The sequence below is a fragment of the Antechinus flavipes genome, chromosome 1, assembly GCF_016432865.1.
Source record: "Antechinus flavipes isolate AdamAnt ecotype Samford, QLD, Australia chromosome 1, AdamAnt_v2, whole genome shotgun sequence".
In the NCBI taxonomy this organism is placed as follows: domain Eukaryota; kingdom Metazoa; phylum Chordata; class Mammalia; order Dasyuromorphia; family Dasyuridae; genus Antechinus; species Antechinus flavipes.
Window position 1 is genome coordinate 312642186 of NC_067398.1, and position 21614 is coordinate 312663799.

A 21614-nucleotide genomic window follows, 5' to 3' on the forward strand; every position below is an offset into this window, starting at 1 on the left:
TTGGGATTTTCTTGTCAAAGATAATGGAATCGTTTGCCATTTCCTTCTTCAGATCATTTTATAGAGGGGGAAACTGAGGCACACATGTTAAGTGACTTGCCTAGAGTCCCACAGCTAGCAGATGCCCAAGACCTGAATTGAACTCAAAAGATAAAGTCTTAGTGACTCCAGGCCTGGCACTATCCACTGTGCATCTGGTTACCTAGCTACAATGCTACCACCTCCTTTTTGATGTTCAGTCATGTTTGACTAACTCCCTAGACCACACCGTCCATAGGGTTTTTCTTGACAAAGCTACTGGAGAAGAGTTCCATTTCCTTCTCCAGTGGATTAAGACAATTTAGATGAGAGTTACACAGCTAGTAAGTGTTTGAAGTCAAATTTAACTCAGGTCTTTCTGTCTCCAGGCCCAGATCTCTAGCTATTGAACCATCCAGCTGCCCTACCACCTCCCCCTATTCCCCTCCAAATAACCAAAGGGACTGGGAGAAAGTCCAGATAAACTGACAAGAGGGAATAATAGCAGGACCCATCTGAGGAAGGTAAGTCTTCTCACCATCCCGCTCCACAGAGTTCAACTCTGGGAGCCTCTTCACATGTCTCCGTGGCAGCAACAGTGTCTGGAAAGGCCAGACAGCCCAGAAGGGCACTAGCACCAGCCAATGTTCACTTTCTAGAACCACTCGCTCCTGGGGACAGGGAGAGAAGGAGATGGGATCCTTAGAAACTGGAAAAGAAAAGTTGGTGTCTTAGAATGCTAGGAATAGAGATTTAAGCGTTAAGGGATAGGAGCTTCTGGAAAACCTGGAATTGTCCCTTCCTCTTCGCATCCCTGCTCTCCCTTGCTTAGTCTTCCTGGCATCAGTGTCTTCTGGGAGAAATGAGATGGGAGGGGAGAGGAAATTACAGGAGATAATCCTAGCAGTTAGGCTTAATTTCTGATAGGGGGTGGAAGGTATGTCCTAAATGCTTGTGGGTAAGGGGTGCACTCAGATAATCTCAAGTACTCTAAGGTTACCTTTCTCTCTGCTTCCTGACGTCCATATTCCAAAAGCATAGGGCCTCCATGCTGCTTCCTATAGGTCCGTTGGCTTTGTTCCTCTCGACGGGCCACATCTGGCAAGAAGTTGCTAGCCCACACCTGAAAAGAACCCGCATCCAATTCCCATAGTCTATTACAACCATTCTCCCCCCATCCTTCCTCTCCAGAAAGCTATAGCCCAGAAATCCAGAAATCTCTGTATCCATGCCCTATCCTTATTATTGGAGAAGTAAAATAAAAAAAATTTTTAAATAGAGTTAAGAGTGTACTAAGAGATAAGCGGAGTGGATAAAACAAACCATCAAGTATTTAATAAGCAAATGCAATGTGCCAAGCACTTTGCCAGGGTCCGAGATACAAAAAACCAACAAAACCATCTCAACTTCAAGGAGCTTACATTCTAACTAAGGACAATGAATATAAGAAATTTACCTGACAGTGGGGATGAGGGTTGGAACAACCCATCATGGCTCCTTTGTTCTCAAAGATCTAGGGATGAAGTAAAAGTTTATCAGCCATTGGATCACAAAGACAGTAATTTGCACATCATTATTAGAAGGAACCTCAGAGACCATCTAGTTCAGAAAGTGGTCATCTAGCTACAGTGAAGACTCCCCAATTGGGGAGACTCTACTACTTCCCAAAGTAATCTAATCTACTTTTGAGCAACTTCTAATCGGGAGTTTTTCCATATATCAAACCTTAAGGTACTTTTCTGAAACATCTACATACTTCTACTTTTGAATTCTGCAATCTACTAAAACAAGTTCAAAATTACTTATTCTAAATTACAACCCTTCAAATAATTAGATGTAGTTTCCACGTTCTCCACAAGGACAGAAGTAGTCCCAACCCAATCCTAATCTGCAACGTAAGACATCCGTAATCTAATCTCCCAAGAATAGATCCCACCCTCCTTTCTCTTGGGGCTACGATAAGTAATGATGACCTTACTGACCTGGACCCAAGGGTACTGAGAACCCAACTCCTCCGTGACTGAGGCCCATGTATCAATGACAGCTCGAATCTCAGGGATAGACATGAGCGGCAGTGTGATATCAGACCAGGGATGGAAACACAGGACCTTACTAATAGGATGGAGGTAGATGACATAGGGCCTTACTTGGGAGAAGGAAGAGCCCACAATGTATAGGAAGAAGGGGAGACTCAGACTTAAGGGGCTTAAAAAAACCATCCTGGAGAAAAGGCTTCAGGACATCCTCCTCCCAAGCACATCCCAATACAGAAGATTTTAAGGACTGTCTAAATCATTACCAAACTCCTTGGGCAGCTTCAGCTCGGAACAGTGGGTGATCACTGGGTCCTGGTGAGGGTATAATAGTGGAAGGTATAAGTCTGAGAGGGAAAAATTACCTCTAGTCAAAATTTCCCCAATCCCCATTTTCCAGAGGAGGCAGAATCTCTTGTTTACCAGGAGCGGGCGCATCAGGCTGCAGGGCAGGGAAGTCATTATTGAACAGGAAGGTGCCCTTGTAGTTGGGGTTCACCTGCAGGGAAGAGAATAAGCATTTATCTAACACCTATAGTGTGCCAGGCACTGCAGTAAGTACTTAACAAATACTATCTCATTTGATCCTCACAACACCCCTGGGATGTAGGAGCTATTATTCTCCATTTTACAGATGGGAGAACTAAGGCAGACATTAAATGACTTGCCTAGGGTCACACTGTTAGTAAGTGTCTGAGTCTGGACTCCTGGCTCAGCTGCGCTAATTCACTAGGTGGGGGACGATCAGAGAGCTCTTATTCTCCCCAATCTCAAAGCTACCACGGGGGTTCTGAAAGAAGGGATCGAGCTGTGAAGGGGAGGAAGGAAGGGGCAGGAGAGAAGCAAGGACATTTAAGAAAGGGCCTAGGTAGGTATGGAGTAGAGATTAAAGGGAAGGAGGACAAGCCGCCCAAGGAGGAGGGAAGAGCCAGGTTACCTCGCCATTGGCTCGAACTGCCCCGGGGCAGAGGGGGTTCTTGGGGTCATGCCGAGGTATGGCATCGGTGGGGAGGGGGTCCACCTGCCCCTGCCAGGGGCGCTTCATTCGGTGAGCCGACACCAGCACCCACTCATCCTGCAGCGGGTTGTATCGGATGTGCTGATGCTCTGGGGCAGAGGAAAAAAATCAGTCAGAAACAACTCCTTCTCCAGGAAGCCCTCCCGGATTGACTTCCCCCATAGTACCCAACGTGTTGTCCTGGCCAGGGTCCACTTCAACGAGAGACTGGGGGAAGGGGGAGAGAGAGTGTGTTGCCGACCTCCCTCAGCTCGGGTGCACACTCCCCCTCCCCCCACGCCGCCCTCGTCCCCATCCCTGGGGGCGGGGCTCTGCTGGTTTCCCTTCAGGGCCCCATGGACTTGGAACTTGGAGAGCGCGAGAGGGGCCCGGGGGACTCCGGGCTGACGGAGGGCGGTGGCGGAACGCCAGCCTCCAGCAGCTTCTGCCCCGGGACCAGCCTCAGGCCGCAGCTCCGCCCCTACCGCTCGCCTGGAACGCCACCGCCTCCGGCTGCGGCTGCTGCTCCTCATGCTTCCCGCTCGGCCCCTCGTTCGCCGCCATTCTACCACACAGCCGCCGGACCTCAGCAGCCCATTCTGACTGGAGACCCCGAGAGCCGCACTCGTGCCTGCCTCCGGACCTCGGCCTGGCCCCGCCCCCTCTCGGCCCATTGGCCCCGCGCCAACACGTGACGGCTCCCCCAGACGCTCCCGATTGGACCTTGCCTAGACGCAGGCTCTCACTCACTCAATTAAATCCCATTTAGCCAATACAACTTTAAGGGCGCTGGGCTGGGATTTAGAGGGAAGACAGGTGTCCTGGAGAAAGCCGTGGTGCTCCTCTAGTCCTAGGCCTCTGTCTAAGAGGAGGCAGAGGCAAAGGAAGACGTCTCGTGTAGACAAAAAGATTTACCGGGCTACCCTTTGTAACCACAATGCACTCTTTTCTCCCCATCCCCCAGTGTTTCCTTTTCTTTTTTAGTTCAGAGTGTTTATTGCAAGACTTTAATGCAGGTTTTCCTGGAAGCACAGCCCTTGTGTGCAGTGACGTTTTCTTTGTAAAGGAAACACTTAGCACAAAGCCAGGCACATTATTGTGGTTGTTGACTGACTGGTTGGAGATTATGATCTAATAAAGCATTGTTATTCAGTTGATTTCGATCACATCGGACTCTTCCTGACCGTGTGGGGTTTTCTTTGCAAAGATAGGGGAGTGAGTTGCCATTTCCTTCTCCAGCTCCTTTTACAGATGGTAGATAGTCTGTAAAACTGGAAGTCAAGAAGCTATTCTAAGGTAATGGCTGACTCTGTACTTATAATTCTGTGTTAAAGGTGAGGTTCAGAACTCAGATTTTCCTCCCTCCAGGCCCAGCACTCAATCTTCTACACTCATTTTGGTGACACTAGTAAGAGTAAAGGTGGAAAGAAATGGATAGATTTGATAAGATAAACAAAAGTTTTCTGCTATGAGCAATAAACATAATGTCAGTATTCAAGGGGTCCCAGTGGATCAGTCACAAGCAGACACCCACTTACAGCAGATAATTAATATTGTCTCAGAAACACCAAAGGATTTTTTTTTTTTTTTCAAAAAGCAGCCCTTTTTGTATGTGTATAAAATTTTATCTAAGACATGTCCAGGCCCAAGGAAGAAAGGGATTTTACCTATACAATGCCTATATGTGAAAAACCTTATCAATTTTTCTGTTTTTCCCCAATTCTCCTGTTTTTCTTACTCTCCCATCTCTATATAAATCCTAGTTTCTGGTAGGTGACTTTTTCCCTTATGAAAGGTCCACTGAGTACATAAAATTCAAATAGGATAAATATTGTTACTTGATTTGGAGGTGATCTGAGCCTGAATTCTTTCAGAGACATCATTAAGACCTCCCTGAACCTCAACTGGTTCAATAGATTTTGCCAAGATAGCCTCAATTGGATTTGAAAACTGATTGGTGATTAATGGATTAATGGAAAGAGAAAAGTTAAATACAAAGCCTAAGTAACTCAATATTGTAGTACTACCAATAGAAATGGGCAGTTAAGTGCCATAGAACACTGAGCTTGGAAACAGGGAGTCTCATCTTTCAGAGTTCAAATCTAGCCTCAAACACTTGTCTAGGAGATAACCCTAGACAAGTCACTTAAAACTGTTTGACTCAGTTTCCTCATCTGTAAAAAGAACTGGAAAAGAAAATGGCAAACCCATTCCAGTATCTTTTCCAAGAAAACTTCAATTGAGCTCATGAAGATTTGAAGACAATTAAACAAATGAATAAAATAAAGGATTTAAGGAAAATGCAGGCTTCAAAAAGATGATAAACTCAAATTTGGACATTTTGAGTTATAGTTACTAGTGAGATAGCCAGGTAGACATATTCTTCGAGAAAAGGTCTGCAGGAAGTAGAAATAGAAATTTGGGAGTTGTCTATTAGGATTTTTAACTGAAACCATGGAATAATTGAGCTAAGGCAGAGATTATTTAAGAGAATACTGAAAAAGACCAAGAAGAGAACTTCTGGAAGTCAATGGAATTAGAGCATCTTTTCAATACAACAAAATTTAAGAATATTATAAAGAATATATGGCTACTAAACAGTATTACCTCCTAATGAGAGTTCTAGCTTGAGGGAGGTTGGGACATCCATGGAACAACTTTAATGTTCCAGCTCTACTCAGCCCACCTTATTTCTCTCCCTTTTCCTCAGAGAGAACCTTGGAATTTCTGCCTTAGGACATTCCTCAACCAGGGAATGACTAGAATGCAATCTTTTTTCTAGATCATTCAAGAACTTAGGGTTAAATATGGTCTCATTTGGTCAATAAGGAAAACTTATGCCACAGTTCTCTTTTATTGTCCTGACTCAGTTTTCCTAATTATCCTGACCCAGTCCTGCCTTGGTTTCCCTGCTTCTCAGTTCTGCAAAACCTCCCCTCCCTCTTTATCAGAATATTTGATAAGGATAAGAGATCTTTTGTTTTAGAACATCAGAATGCCTCTCCCCATCCCAAACTATCAAGATGTCTCTCCCCATCTCCAGAGTGCCTCCCCCCATTATGTCATCTTATCTCCAGTGGCTCACCCCACCCTGTCAGAGTCCTGTTCCCACTCTCAGCACTCTGACTCCGCCCCTGCCTCAGTCTACCCTCTGTGTCTGAGCCATGTGTATATATGTCATTGAGAGCTCATATTGTTGGCTGGATTCTTGGAGACGATAGTCTCATTTAACCTTGGGACCAAATCACGGATCCATTTGGTCCCAGTAAATCTCTCCATTTAATAAATTATTAAGTACTCTCTAATCTCTATCTTGCCTCAGTTTCTCCGGCATTACAACACAAGCCTCATTCCCCGAAAACTAAAGTAAAAGCTTCAGTTTAAAGTTAAAGAACTTCATAGACAAGAAAGTTGAGGCTTATAAAGGGAAACTCTCTTGCCTAGCCAAGGTCAAGTTATTAGTTCATCTCAGGTCCAGTCTCAAACTCAAGTCAGGATCTCTTCTTATACACCTTTGCAAAGGGGGTTAAAAAAATAAAAGACATGGAATCTTGGAGTCACAGGGAGAGAAAAGTGCATGAAACTTATCTGTTCTTCTCCCCTAACCTCATTCCAGCCCTACCCTTTCCAAACTGTCCACAATACAGAATTCAAGGTTATAACTGAACATATGTTTACTTGATCTTTGTCCACAACTCTCCCCACTGCGGAGGCCCTGGGGCCCAAGTTAGGATTGATAGGGGTCATCTGACGAGGAAGCCACTGACTGTTTTTAGGGGACTGCTAAATGGGGTATTCTCCCCATTGTTGATTTCTCACAACCATACTAGGCTCTAAGTCTCTAATCTCTAGGAGAGAGCATCTTGGAGTGGATAGGGTTTCAAGTAAGAAAACAGGACTCAAATCTCACAGTGGCCAATGACTAACTGTATGACCTTGGGGCACTTTAAAACTCAGTTTGCTTATCTCTAAAATGAGTGGGGGTTAGATTTGATGACTTTAAAAGTTCCTTCTATTCTGGGGACAGGAGAGAGGAAGAGGTAAAAGAAAGTCACTTACCAGCTATGTAATCTTGGATAAGTCGATTAACCCCTATTTGCCTCAATTTCCTTATCTGTGAAATAATTTATTGTAAAATATAGTATTTATATGGTACACTAAGTTTTACAAAGCACTTTGCAAATATGATCTTATTTGAACCTCCAGGAATCCTGGAAGATGGGTACTATTATCCCTATTTTATTGATGAGGAAATTGAGGCATTAAAATGGGGATAATAATAGCACTTGCCTCATAGGGATGTTGTGAAGACCCAATGTGAAGTCTTTTGTGTGAAACTAAGACAGTTAATGATTTTTACTAGCCACCTTGATTTGCTCAAGCCCCCTACTATCCAAAGCAGACCAGACTGACTTGGGAATCACAATCAGCCAGGCAGTGACAAACTGAGCATTCTTTGAGCTGGGCATATCAGAAATTCTTTGCAGTGTTGGATCACTAAACTCAGAATTCCTCTTGCTGTGCTACAAAACCAATGCAGACTGGTTCATGTCTACCCCCAGCTGATACAGAGCCACAATAGACCCGAAAAACAGTCCAGCCCAGGGATAACCTACATACCTGCCTTCTTAGGAGGAATAAACCCACAGAGAAGATCTAACTCTGTCTTTCTTAGATAGCACTCTGAAAAAAGTTGACATTTGCAAACCTAAAAGTACTACATAAATCTTATTTTCATAAGAACTGGAGACCTTTCTGTGAGGTTCTAATAAGTAAGCAAGGTCTTCAGATTTACCTGAGTAATTTTATGGTTGGTCAGTCAGGAATTCGATGAGAGAGAAGAGGGAAGGAGGGAGGGAGAAAGAAAGGAAGAGGGAGAGGGAGACAGAGAAAGAGAAGGAAGGGAGGGAGAGACAGAGAAACAGATGCAGAAAGACACACAGAGAGAGACAGAGAGGAAAGAAGGCAGGTGGAGAGAAAGAGAGACAAATAGATACACAAAGAAAGAGAGACAGAGAGGGAAGGAAGGAAGAAGAGAGACAGAGACAGAGGGTGGGAGGGAGAGAGGGAAAGAGGAAGAGAGAGACCCAGATCTCACCAAAAGGGGAAATTCCCTGAAGTCTCTAGTGCAGTAAACTGGGGATAGAGACATGGTAGTGACTGCCATCTCCTCTCATGTTGTCTTCTTTCTAGATTCCTTTTCTCCCTTCATTGACTTCAAGAAAGCATGCCATCGTGTATCTTCTCTCTTAAACCTGGAAGCCAGCAGAACACAAAGAGACTGAAGAGAGGGGATCTCTCTTCTTTTCCCCTCTCAACAACTCTGCCTGGGCCTTTAGGTTCAGATCAATAAATAGAAAGTCTCATACCAATGGCTTTTGGGGTTTAGATTACATATCATTAAAAGCAACATTCCCATGCTGAACTTGGACTGAATTATATTTTAATTAAATTGAATTAAAAGAATTTAGTTGTTTCTAGTTATTTCATGGTGATCAATAGTGATCAAATAGTCTAGCAAAGGGTTCAAGTGACACATTATTATATAGTCAATATAACATATTTTTATTATTATGTAATATATGGCTGGACATGGTAAGACTATTTGCTGTCCAGGAACCAGTCAAGCTAAGAAGTACGGAAAGGATCTTTACTAAAAAGACTAGCCTTTAGGTGATGAATTCTTTGGGTACCATATCAAAATAAGAAAAGAAAATGCAAAACGACTTTTGGTCCTATATCAGCCTCTTTCTCCAGTAGAAATGATGGCAAAATGGCATAAAGGAATATTACAAATTAAATTTAAAATTGCAGTTTTTAGAATGTCAGTAGAATTTTAAATTAATCATTTAAGTTTGGTGCTCTAAGCTCCTTGTGCAATGATCAATAAGTCGATATATTATTGGAAGAATTAAATCATACAAACCTTGATATTTTCACCATGAATAAAGAGAGAAAGCCTTATAAGGAAGTTATAACTACGGGTCAGGACACTTCACAGGTTCTTGTTGGAAAGGCAAATAAAGGAACCAGTTGGAGGGCCAAAAATATGGTTTAGAATCAAGAAACTACAAAGGATAAAGGCATGGAGAATCACAACTTAAGGAAGTAATCAATCAGGAAATCACTGAACAAGTTGAGTATACAAATCAGTATGATGGCATTACAGGCTACATCCTCTAGTTTGAAAGCAACTAATGGGCACCTTCTTATAGGATGTAAACATGCTTACTATAAGGTAAGTATCCTGAATATGAGGATAAAGTGAGGCTGGTGACTTTGCACACCTCACTCTTACTTAAACCAAAAACTCACTTAAACTCACTTGTGTATAATGGAATGACCTTTCTGATGTCATAGTCTCCTAGTGAAGGAAAGTCAAATCACAATCTCTTTGAGTAGAGTTGTCCCACTGGGACCCCAACAAAACTGGTCTGTTGGGTAACACAGTTTCTTCCTTCCTTCCTTCTTTCCTTCCTTCCTTCCTTCCTTCCTTCCTTCCTTCCTTCCTTCCTTCCTTCCTTCCTTCCTTCCTTCTTTTCTTTGTTTCTTTTTTATGGGCTACATTTACTATCAAGTCTTAAAGCTAAATCAAAAAAAAACAACAATAGCTAAAACAACAAGCCCCAATTAGTTATTATTTGGGTCCTGATTGCCTCAGAGTGAATATAAATAGCAATTATTTCTGCTTTGGGCAGAAACCCTAAGGATCTTTTCTTCCCAAATCAAATTTTTTCTGCCTCATTACTTAACTTAATCTTAATACTGATTTGGGCACTGCCTTGGTCAAACTAAGACCTGGTAAGGATTTTAGTTTAAAAAGGTCAAGGTTTCCCACTGCCTCCAGGGCCATCTCCAATCTTCTTGCCATCCAAATAGTTCCGGATGAAAAAGACTCTGGTGAATTTACATAAATCTCCCTCATTTAAATCCAATTTACTTACATGTCATGGCAACACCCCTCTGATGTGAGGATCTTCTAGAACAAAGACAAACAACAATCCTGAATATAAGTATATGCTTACCAGTGTCACACTGAATTTCAAAGACATCATCTGCCTCATGATGACTACTAGCTAAGAGAGGGATAACTTCCCTCTCTGTGGTTCCTCTCTAATTCTTGGACTTTCTTTCCATCTTTCCATCTTCAAAAGAGAGTCCAGAGCCCAACAGATCAGTTCCTTATTCCGAGGGGCAAGGATGGTGCTCAAAGCCAAGGCTCAGAGTAGCACAGGAAGCTTGGGACAGCACTCCTTTTATCCCAGGAGCAGAGTTCAACAATAAAAGTTACAAAAGAAGAAATACCAAAAAAAAAAAAAAAAAAGAAAGAAAGAAAGAAAGAAGAAAGAAAGAAAGAAAGAAGAAAGAAAGAAAGAAAGAAAGAAAGAAAGAAAGAAAGAAAGAAAGAAAGAAAAGAAAAGAAATAAAATGAGTAAGAAACAGAAAAGAACCTTAACCACAGAAGGCTACTATGGTGACAGGGAAGATCCAAAATACCAACTCAAACAAGGACAAAATGAATTGATCTCAAGACCAAAGCGACTTCTAGGAAGTGCTCATAAAAGGCTTTAAAAGGCAAATAAAAGAGGTAGAAGAAAAAATGAGGTATGCAAAAGAGAGTCAACAGATTAGAAAAGAAAGGCAATTCCTTAAAAAACACAATAGGCCAAATTTTGCAAAAAATCCACGTTGAAAAATAAAATTAATCAAATGGGAAAAGAGATACAAAAGCTAATTGAAGAAAATCATATTAAAAACTAGAATGGGGCAAATGGAAGCTAATGACTCTATTAAACATCAAGAATCAGTCATTCAAACTAAGAAGAATGAAAAAATGGAAGAAAATGTAAAATATTTTATTAGAAAAACAGCTGATCTGGAAAACAGATCAGGATAGACAGTTTTAAAATTATTGGTCTATCTGAAGGCTATGACCAAAAAAAAAAAAGAACCCAGAGAGCATTCATCAAGGAAAACTGCTCTGATATATTAGAACTAGAGCAGAAATAATCATTGAAAGAAACTTATTTATCACTTCTGGAAAGACATCCCACAAAGAAACCTCAAGGAACATTGTGGTAAAACTCCAAAACTATAATCTTAAAGAAAAAATGCTGCAATTTTCCAGACAAAACCAATTTAAGTATCAAGGAGCAATGGTCAGGATTATCCAGGATCTGACAGCATGTGTATTAAAGGATCAGAGGGCCTGGAATACCATATTCTGAAAGACAAAAGACCTGGGATTACAAGCAAAAATTAACTACCCAATGAGATAATATCCTTTTTCAGGGAAGGAAATGGATCGCCAATGAAGCAAGAGAATTTCAATCAAATGATCATGCTTTTTTTAATTGAAAAAACCAGAACTAAACAGAAAATTTTATCTTCAAACACAGAATTCAAGAGAAGCATAGAAAGGTAAAACAGGAGGAAAATATATATTATTTAAAGATTAAACTGTTTATATCCCTAGATGGGAAAAAGATATCTGTAACTCTTGATATCTTGTAATTTATTAGGGCATTTAAGGGGGCATCACAAGGACAGAGGGTGTGGTTACGAATGGATTTTGACATGAAGATATCTAAGAAAAAGACATTAAGAGGTAGAAAAAAGATTGTTTTGGGAGTAGAGGAAAGGGGAGGTATAATGGGACAAATCAGATCACATGAAGAAGCACAAAAGACCTATTACAATAGAGGGAAAGAAAGGAAGGGGATAAGCATTTTTTGAAGTTTAATTTCATCAGTTTTGGCTCAAAGAAGGAATAACTTAATTATTCATTAGATATAGAAATTTATCTTACCCTATAAAGAAGAAGGAGGAGAAAGGAGTAAGAAAAGGAGAGAGGATGAAAGAAGGTAGGGTAGTAGAAGGTGGAGTGGGCTAAAAACATAGCACTACTAAGGAGGGACAGGCTGAAAACAGAAAACAAAAGAAAATAGGATGAATGAAAATACAGAGCTGGTAATCATAACTGTGAATGTGAATGGGATGAACTCTCCTAGAAAATGGAAGCAAATAGCAGCATGGATTAGCAAATAGACTCCTACAATATGTTGTTTACAAGAAACATAATTGAAACAGAGATACACACAGAGTAAGGGTAAAAGGCTGGAGGAGAATTTATTATGTTTCAGCTGAAACAAAAAGAAATTATTAAATATTTACTCTGGGCAAAGCATTGTGCTAACTATTGAAGATGCAAATAAAAAAGTGAGACAGTCCCTGCTCTCAAGGAGCTCATATTCTTTTTGTTGTTGTTGTTTTAAACCATATCATCTTTTTGTTTAGGAAAAAATGGACAAAAAGATGTGCAAATTATTCCTAGAGAGGAAACAGAAAAGTGCAGGTTATTGTAAGCACAGGATATAAATTCTGATCTTAGATAAAGCAAAAGAAAAGCTAGTTCTAATTAAAAGAGATAAGGAAGAAAACTACTTCTTGTTAAAGGGTACCATAAACAACAAAGTAGTAATGATAGTAAATGTATATGCACCAAGTAGTAGAGCATACAAATTCCTAGAGAAGATAGTAAACCAATTATAGAAAGAAATAGACAGCAAAACTGTATTAATGGGGTGCTTCAACCTTCCCCTTCCAGCATTAGACAAATCTAACCAAAAAATAAACAAGAAAGAAAACTAGAGAGGTTATGAATCCTGAGGTGTTGGAATCTTTATGATTGATCTGATCTTATAAAATGTTTTGGGCCAGAACTTGAAACAGATATACATGGTATAAATAAATCCATCAATATGGGAGGCATTACACTTAATTTACATAAGCACATAGCAATATAATACCGACTACTAGTAATGTAACAAATAATATGAATCAACATGAAAATTTAAGTACTGCAATAGTTTCATCAGCAATTTTTCATCTCAAGGAATCCAATGATTCTTGCTGGTTTTTCAAGAACTAAAACAGTCTCATCTTATGTTAGGAAATCCAATGATTCCTGAAGATTTTTAAAAGTTCTTTTAACAGTCTCATTATCAGCCATGCTCTTTCAATGTCAGATGTTTCTTAAATCAAATTTAGTTCTCTATACTGAGGTATAAAGATGGGGACCTTGGACCCATGTACAGTTTTCTCTTCATCCCTAGGGACAATAGATAGCAATTTGCAGCAGAAGTATATGGCAGTCATAGATTTGTGCTCCAATTGGAACTGAGAAGGAAGTTCAAGGACATTATTCCTGGATCCCAGTCTCTAATATAAAGGTGATAGGAGGGAGGAAAAGGATTTTGAATTCCCAAATTAGTGAAATCTTGCAATTTGTCTTCTAGCCAGAGAAGGAAAATTTTCTGGGCAGTGTTACCTTAAGGATAGCTCCAAGTCTGAAAGTTCCTGAGTCCAGGTATCTACCAAGAAACCAAGAGAAGAACACCACATCTACAAAGAGAAAAGTATTTTCTGATAGGGGACAGTTAGGTAGTGAAGTAGATAGAGTATGAGGCTTATTGTCTTCTTGACTCATTTTCTTGAATTCAAATCTGGCCTTAGCCAATTACTAGCTGTATGACCCTGGACAAATCACTTAACCTTGTTTGACTCAGTTTCTCATCTGTAAAATGAGCTGGAGAAGGAAAGGAAACCCCAAATGATTTCAGGAAGTCAGACACAACTAAAAAAAGACTCAACAACTGACCCGTCCACCAGGTCATCAAAGTGTGGCTCCTGAGGTGGACATTTGTCTGTAAGGCTAGGCCTGAAAAGGGATGGGGTTAGAAATGAGGAGGGAGACAAGTTGGGGTGGAACAAAGTCTCAGTTTAATGAATGAAGAGGGTCTAGTTAAATACATTTCTGAATGGGGGGTAGCAATGTAAAGAATGTCACACCAGATGTGTGGCAGACATCCTGGAGCCTAATTGTTATCTTCTTCCTGGGCTGATAAAGCCAATTTCCTGGGACACACATCATCTTGTCTCAGGAGTTTAGGATGTATAGTTTGTTTATGATAAGGTTTTAGCTTCAGAATTTATGTGCAGGCAATTACATTCTTCTTTAGCTCTTTGATTCCAAGGACATGGTCTCTGGCAAACAACAACAAAATTAATTTTCTGATAGAATGAATGAAGCATTTATTAATATTTACTCTGTGCAAAGCATTGTACTAAACACTGAAGATGCAAATAAAAAAGTGAGACAGTCCCTGCTCTCAAGGAGCTCATATTCTTTTGTTGTTCTTTTAAACGATATTATCATTTTGTTTAGGAAAGTATTGGACAAAAAGATGAGCAAATCTGTTCCTAGGGAGGAATCAAAAGAAGTCAGGTTATTGTAAGCACAGGACCTAAAATAGGAAATTGTCCGATTCAGTAGAGATCTTACTATATAAGTGGTATCTCTGCATTCCTTGCTTTGAGGGAATGCTTGTTTAGGAGAAACAAGACAGAAAGAATATGTGGTGCTAAGGCAGAAGGATCCTGGTCCTTGGTTTCAGCAAAACTCGATGGTGAGACTTATCAAGCTCCTACAGAGTCCAGCACTTGTTCTAGCCTTACTAAGGCAATGAATTTCTACGTTTTCAGCTATGTAAGTATCTGACAAAAGCAGTAGTTCCTTCATTCTTAGCTTCAGAGTTATGGCACAACAATTGCTCTCCAAGTACTGAACATTAATCTGATCCAGCGGGTGTAATTAGCTAGTGTTTCTGAAAAAGTCTCCTGTAACAGTGTAAGTTAATGGAGGAGCAACCAAGAACAGGGGAAACTGTTTTTCAAGTCTCACTGTCTGTTCCTTCTGCTGCTTCTTGCTCCTCATTTGTCAGCACATTTGCCAGCTGCCATACATTTGCTGTTTTTGGTGTGTCACTATCAGAATCTGAACTGGATCATGATGACAGAGCAGAGGGAAACACTTCTTCTTAAGTTGTTGCTCAATTTTTGGCTGGAGATATCCCCTCATTCTCATAAAATCCTCTGAAGGGGGCATCAGTTTCAACAAGTCTGACTTCTCCAGGCCCAGCAAAGGTGTCATTGCTTTCTCTCAGCTTAGATCCAACTCAAGTCAGTTCAGTCACAAGTAACCTTTGTTACTTATTCTCTGGGGTCAGATCTGTGCAAAAAGCAGCATGGCTAGAATCAGAAATTCTGAACACTTGCATGGAAAATGCTTGTAGACTACTATGTAAAACATACAACATAGATCTGAGCAATGCCTCAATTTGCTTCTCTGCAAAGATGGTACTTAAATCATTCTCATGCATATATTGAGAAAAACAGCAGGAACTTCTAAATCACTATTGATTAGAGAAATGCCAGTTAAAACAATTCTGAGGTACCACTTCACACCTATTAGATTGGCTAAGATGAAAGAAAAGGAAAATGATAAATGTTGGAGGGGATGTGGGAAATTAGAATATTAATGCATTGTTGGTGGAGTTGTGAACTAATCTAACCATTCTAAAGAGCAATTTGGAATAATGCCTAAAAGACTGTCAAACTGCATACCTTTCGAATCCAGCAATACCACTACTAGGTCTATATCCCATAGAGATCATTAAAAAAAAAAAAAAAAGGGAAAAAAGGCCTCATATTTAAAAATGTGTATAAGCAGCTCTTTGTGGTGAGAAGGAATTGGAAATCAAGGGGACATTCATCAATTAGGGAATGGCTGAACAAATTGTGGTATATGAATGGAATGAAATACTATTGTTCTAAAAGAAATGATGAGCCAGTGAAGTTCAAAACAAATAAATAAATTAAAAAAAAACCTTGGAAAGACTTACATGAACTGATGCTGAGTGAAATGAGCAGAACCAAGAGAATAGTGTGCATAGTAACAGCAAGATTGTGAGATGCTCAACTTTGATAGATTTAGCTCTTCTCAGAAATACAATGATCTAAGACAATTACAAAAGACTTATAAAAGAAAATTCTATCTGCATTCAGAGAAAGAACTATTTTTTCTTGTGATTTCTCTCTTTTTTTCTGATTCTTCTTTTATAACATGGCTAATATGGAAATATATTTAGTATGATTGTACATGTATAATCTATATGACATTGCTTGACATCTATGGAGAGGGGAGGGGAGGGAGTGAGGAAGAAAAAATGGAAATCAAAATCTTATAAAATAAGTATTAAAACTATATTTGCTATATAATTAGAAAAAATAAAATGATATTAAGTGGGGGTAAACGACATTAGCTAAAGTATGGATTCTGCAAGAGATGTTCTTTAGTTAGATTATAGGGTAGCAGCTGTTTGCTGCATACTTGCCAGAATAATTCCATACCCTCTCCAAAAAGGGAGAACTCTCCTGAAGTTATCTCTTCCTTGAGACTTACACTTCTGAAGCAAAATCCTGTGGCCCTCCTTAAACAACAAATGGGCTTGGTTCTGGGTGAGTGACTCCCCCAAAACCTTCCTGAGTCTTCCCATGTCTATGCAGGACCAGAACTGTTCTTCTGGACCCTGAGGAGGCAAGGTAAGTCAGACAAGGGAAGGCCACTCCCACTGCCCTACCACAGAATGCCTATAGAACTTGAGAGCAGAAGCATGAGTCATCTATGCCCAAGGTGAGAAATCCCTAGGGACCCAACATATACAGAAGAGTTTAGCTGCAAGTAAGATAGAAAAACCCTCTTCTTTTTGTTATGGTAAAACAGATGATAACAAACTCTTCTTAAATATCATTATTTAACGCCACTCTTCCCAGGGTTTTTGGGTTTAGGATCTTGGGGTTTGACCGGCCTGACATTTGCGGACTCTTATTTCTCCTTCTAGGTGCTTTGATGCTTCATCTAAGCCGGCTTGTCCCCCATATAGGTGGCAGTTGGTTAGAAATTAATGGTAGCTGGTTAGCAGTTGCTGCTAGTGGAGATGAAGAAGATGGGTCCTTTCTCCATAGTGCTTTCTCACCTCAATGCTGGCTGCAGAGGCAGACGGGGAACACTACTCTTCTCAAGGCTCTTGGTTTCAGGATCTGGAGCTGTTTCCATCAGGGTCTGAGGGAAGATGGTGACCAAGGTGGTAGTGGTTTATTTAGAGAAAGAAGAGGAGAGTCCACATGTTTCCTATACAGTGCACCCCTTGAAAAAAGCAAAGGCAATAATTTTTTTTATCCAAATATATTTATTATTATTTTTTATAGCTTTTTATTTACAAGATATATGCATGGATAATTTTTCAGCATTGACAATTGCAAAACCTTTTGTTCCAATTTTTCCCCACCTTTCCCCACTCCCTTCCTCAGATGGCAGGTTGACCAATATATGTTAAAAATGTTATAAGTTAAATGCAATATATGTATACATATCCATATAGTTATTTTGTTGCACAAGAAGAATCGGACTTTGAAATCGTGTACAATTAGCCTGTGAAGGAAATCAAAAATGCAGGCGGACAAAAATAGAGGGACTGGGAATTCTATGTAGTGGTTCATAGTCATCTCCCATAATTCTTTCGCTGGGTGTAGCTGGTTCAATTCATTACTGCTCTATTGGAACTGATTTGTTTCATCTAATTGTTGAAGAGGGCCACGTCCATCAGAATTGATCATCATATAGTATTGTTATTGAAGTATATAATGATCTCCTGGTCCTGCTCATTTCACTCAGCATCAGTTCATGTAAGTCTCTCCAGGCCTTTCTGAAATCATCCTGCTGGTCATTTCTTACAGAACAAAAATATTCCATAACATTCATATACCACAATTTATTCAGCCATTCTCCAACTGATGGGTATCCACTCAGTTTCTAGTTTCTGGCCACTACAAAAAGGGCATACTTAAAGTGTCTCCTCCCTGCTATTCTCCTAAGGACATACTTAAAGTCTCCTCCTTGCCATCCTCCTAAGGACATACTTAAAGTCTCCTCCCTGCCATCCTCCTAAGGACATACTTAAAGTCTCCTCTCTGTTATCTCCCAAGGGCATACTTAAGCCCCCTTCTTGTTATCTTCCCTATTTCGACCAAATATGGGCAACTGTGTACTTATTGGTCAAGTTCAATTTCTTGGGGTCAGTGGTGGGAGGGGGAATTTGCGTTAGGGATTAAAAGCATAGACCCTGCCCCCTACAGTGCTTCCTCCCTTCGATTGTCTGCTTGATGGGTGGGACGCCCGATTCTTGGGAGAAGGTATAATAAATTTTGCTTTGCTTCTAGAGATCTATCCAGTCTTTTTTATTAATGGTTTCTGACCCACACATGCTGAATCCCAGGCTATGCTTATATCATGACTACTTTTTCCAAGGAAAGAAGTAAGAAACTCTAGAATAGTTGAATATTATTCACCAAAATTAAACTGACTTGATTTTCACAAATACAAATTGGCAACTGGGAGTCACCTGTCTGCATACATTCAGACCATCAACTTATTATATATAGGAAAGATCAGATTAAACACCAAATTAGAAAAAAAAAAAAAAAGACTAAGAATGAAAAGAAAATATGGAACACAGTTAAAATAATTCCAAGCCAACCTACTTAGAGAAAGTATTGATACTGAAAAATGTGAAGTAGATAAAGGAATAGACATAAAGGTGGACTATCACTATTTTCTATGGATATTTAACTAATATAAAACAAGAATCACACTATAAGACCAAAAGATTTTAGGAATCTACTTAGAGTAGAAATTAACCTTATTCTCAAACTCCACATTCTTCTTTTGCCATTTTCATAATCTTCACTGAATATTGAATGCCAAGGCAAGGCACAGAGTCTCCTGACTTTGTTGGCTGCTGAATCTGCTTGGTTGATTGGACACAGATGTCTAGGCCTAAAAATGGATGATAACAGTTAAGTGAGAAGAAGTCATGCCTTGCATATGGATGCTATAAAAAGACAGTGATTTGTGATATTTCATGCCATGTGTTAGGATATAGGGCAGAAAGAAAAAGAGGCATGAAGGAAAGATTCCTTCATAACATTCACTATTGGAGAAACTATGGAGAGGGGTGACTGAGGACAATTCCATTAGGCTATTTGGGGGATCTAGACTACACCACTGGCATATGGTTATTTGTAATGCTGAAGGAGATCAACTTTGGTGTGGAAAAAGCGGAGTTATGATAAGGGGATAGAGTGTAAATCGGAGGGTGCATTATGCAAGGAATTGTGTATTACTGTGCATGAGAAGACACAAAAGTAGCATGGCAATGTTATTTGCATTGGGTGTCCTTCAAATCATCAGAACTCCATATGGCCTATGTCATTGCAGGGACAAGTGGAAATGGCAACTTGGAGGTCAAATCTTGATTAGGATTGCTTATCTGAATCATACCTTGTTTCTTGTTCCCATCCCAAGGCCTGGTAATGACCAAGTCAGCAGAGGTCATTTGTGTAAGGATGGTGATCAGCAAAGCCTCTAATCAACTATCCCCACTACCTAGCAGTTACATCAATGAACCTATGAAGATAGCTTCATTTTTTTCTGTCATGTTAGATGGATTGGTACTTAGCCAGAGGGAGTAAATTTAGGTCTGGAAAGCTCTTCTCAGCTTCCTAGCATCCCTGGCTTCCTTCAGTCCTCAGCTAACATCTCATCTTCTGCAAAAAGCTTTTCCCAGTTCTTCTTAATTATAGTGCTTTCCCTTTTTTATATATACATAGTTGTTTGCATATTGTCTACCTGTTAGGGTATGAATCCTTTGAGAACAGGATCTGTTGTTTTTATGTTTTTAACCTTTCTTTATATCCCTAGTACTTAGTAATGCTAGTCCACTGACTGAGAATCACAATTCAACAAGATCTAGTACAGAAAAACCTACTTAGTATCAACTTACCTTTGGAGGAGCTTGTGATCATAAGAGTGATCATTTTCTGAGGACAATGGGAAACAATTTTTTGGGTACAAGACCAAATCAGTTTTTGATTTTTGTTGTTGTTGTTTAGCTATTTTCAATTGTATCAGACCCTTTGTGGGCTTTTCTTGGCAGAGTTACTGGAGTGGTTTGTAATTTCCTTCTCCATCTTCCAGATGAGGAAACTGAGGCAAATAGGATTAAATGGCTTGCCCATGGTTATACAGCTAAGTGTCTGAAGCCAAATTTGAACTCGGGAACAATGAAACTCAGGACTAATTCCAGGCCCATTGATTTATCCACTGCACTGTATAGCTAAGACATTAGGCTTGAACGGCTTCTCTTAGGAAACTGGGAGGGAATGCACTCAACAACCCACAGTCTTTATAGAAAGATAATGACAGGGGTGGGGGGAAGGAGGGGAAAAATTGGAACAAAAGGTTTGGCAATTGTCAATGCTGTAAAATTACCCATGCATATAACTTGTAAATAAAAAGCTATAATAAATTTAAAAAGAAAGAAAGAAAGAAAGATAATGACTATAGCTTGGAAGTAATATTGTAGCACAGGGAAAAACCTCCAGATATAGCATCAGATGAGACCAGGGTCTAAATCCTGACTCTGCCATTCACGACCTATGTGACTTTGAACAATTCATTTTTATTATCTAGACTCTGTTTTCCTCATCTGTAAAACAGGAAAGTTGAACTAGAAGATGCTCAAGTTTCCCTTCAATTCAAATCTAAATTTAAGTTCAAATCTAAATCTAAATAAAACAAATCTAAATGTGATGTTCCAAGGGAATAGTTAGCTCTTGTTTATATAGTGCTCTAAGATTTGCAAAATTCATTATATGCATTAACTGATTTAATCCTCACAACAATCCTGTGAGTCAGGTATTTTTATTTTTGCTCATTTTAAAAGATGAAGAAAAATCAGATAGATTTAATGATTCTCTTAAAAATCACTTAGCTAGCAGAATTTGAACCTCTGTTTTCTTGATTCAGCATTCAATCCTGTATTCACTACACCCTGTTGGCAGGGAACCATCAGTATTTTGAGGTAAAGTTCCATTTAATGTTTGGTTACCCACATTCAGTGTCTGGTTGCCCACATAGGGCGCGTTGAAACCACAGCTGCAGTTTCAGTGTTGGACAGGGAAAGAAATCCATGGTTCAGTACACAAATGAGTTTCGACAGCTAAGAGCCATTTGGGGGCAAAGAGAAGGCAGTCTTTATGGAGATGGTAAAGAAAGATTTGAGAAGTTCCAATAGACTTGTAATGGAGAGAGCCGTCTGCAACCAGGGAGATGACTATGGAGACTGAATATGGATTACAACATAGTTTTTTCACCTTTGTTGTTGTTGCTGTATGTTTGCTTGTTTTTTTTCTCTCATTTTTCCCCTTTTAATCTGAATTTTCTTGTGCAGCATGATAAATGTGCAAATATTTTTAGAAGAATAGAAAAATCTATATTGGATAACTTACTGTCTAGGAGAAAGAGGAAGGAGGGAGGAAGGGAAAAAAACTTGGAACACAAGGTTTTGCAAGGGTGGATGTTGAAAACTATCTTTGTATGTATTTTGAAAAATAAAAAGCTATTATTAAAAAAAAGAAAGAAAGAAAGGTTTGAGCTGGGATTTTCAAGATCATTTGACAGGGGACTTTGTTACTAGCCAGCCAGTCAGACTAATGGATTTGCTCAGCCAATTCAATGAAAGATCAGAATGCTAGGTCAGGAAATGAGCATGGGATAAAAAGGACTGGGGTGCTGATGAATACAAACCAAGCCATAAGCCCATAGC

At 39.8% G+C, this 21614-nt stretch overlaps 1 protein-coding gene and 1 pseudogene across 4 annotated transcripts in view; both read right to left on the minus strand.

The window, feature by feature from the left end:
- The window catches only part of GALT (galactose-1-phosphate uridylyltransferase), a 33959-nt gene that overhangs the window by 1585 nt on the left and 10760 nt on the right, over window positions 1-21614 (minus strand). Inside the window, exons 1-9 of one of the 4 annotated variants that reach the window (XM_051965712.1) lie at window positions 3534-3774; window positions 3237-3276; window positions 2989-3158; window positions 2475-2550; window positions 2318-2366; window positions 2001-2130; window positions 1475-1531; window positions 1019-1141; window positions 557-689 (exon numbers count right to left, since the gene is read on the minus strand). In XM_051965712.1, the coding sequence (XP_051821672.1) occupies window positions 557-689; window positions 1019-1141; window positions 1475-1531; window positions 2001-2130; window positions 2318-2366; window positions 2475-2550; window positions 2989-3158; window positions 3237-3276; window positions 3534-3722 (967 nt within the window). In that variant the 5' untranslated portion in view covers window positions 3723-3774. Of the gene's footprint in view, window positions 1-556; window positions 690-1018; window positions 1142-1474; window positions 1532-2000; window positions 2131-2317; window positions 2367-2474; window positions 2551-2988; window positions 3159-3236; window positions 3277-3533; window positions 3775-21614 lie in introns of those variants that run through there. The other 3 variants (XM_051965720.1, XM_051965727.1, XM_051965734.1) reach the window with 3 other exon arrangements.
- Window positions 12712-16739, minus strand: LOC127540847 (HAUS augmin-like complex subunit 4; annotated as a pseudogene).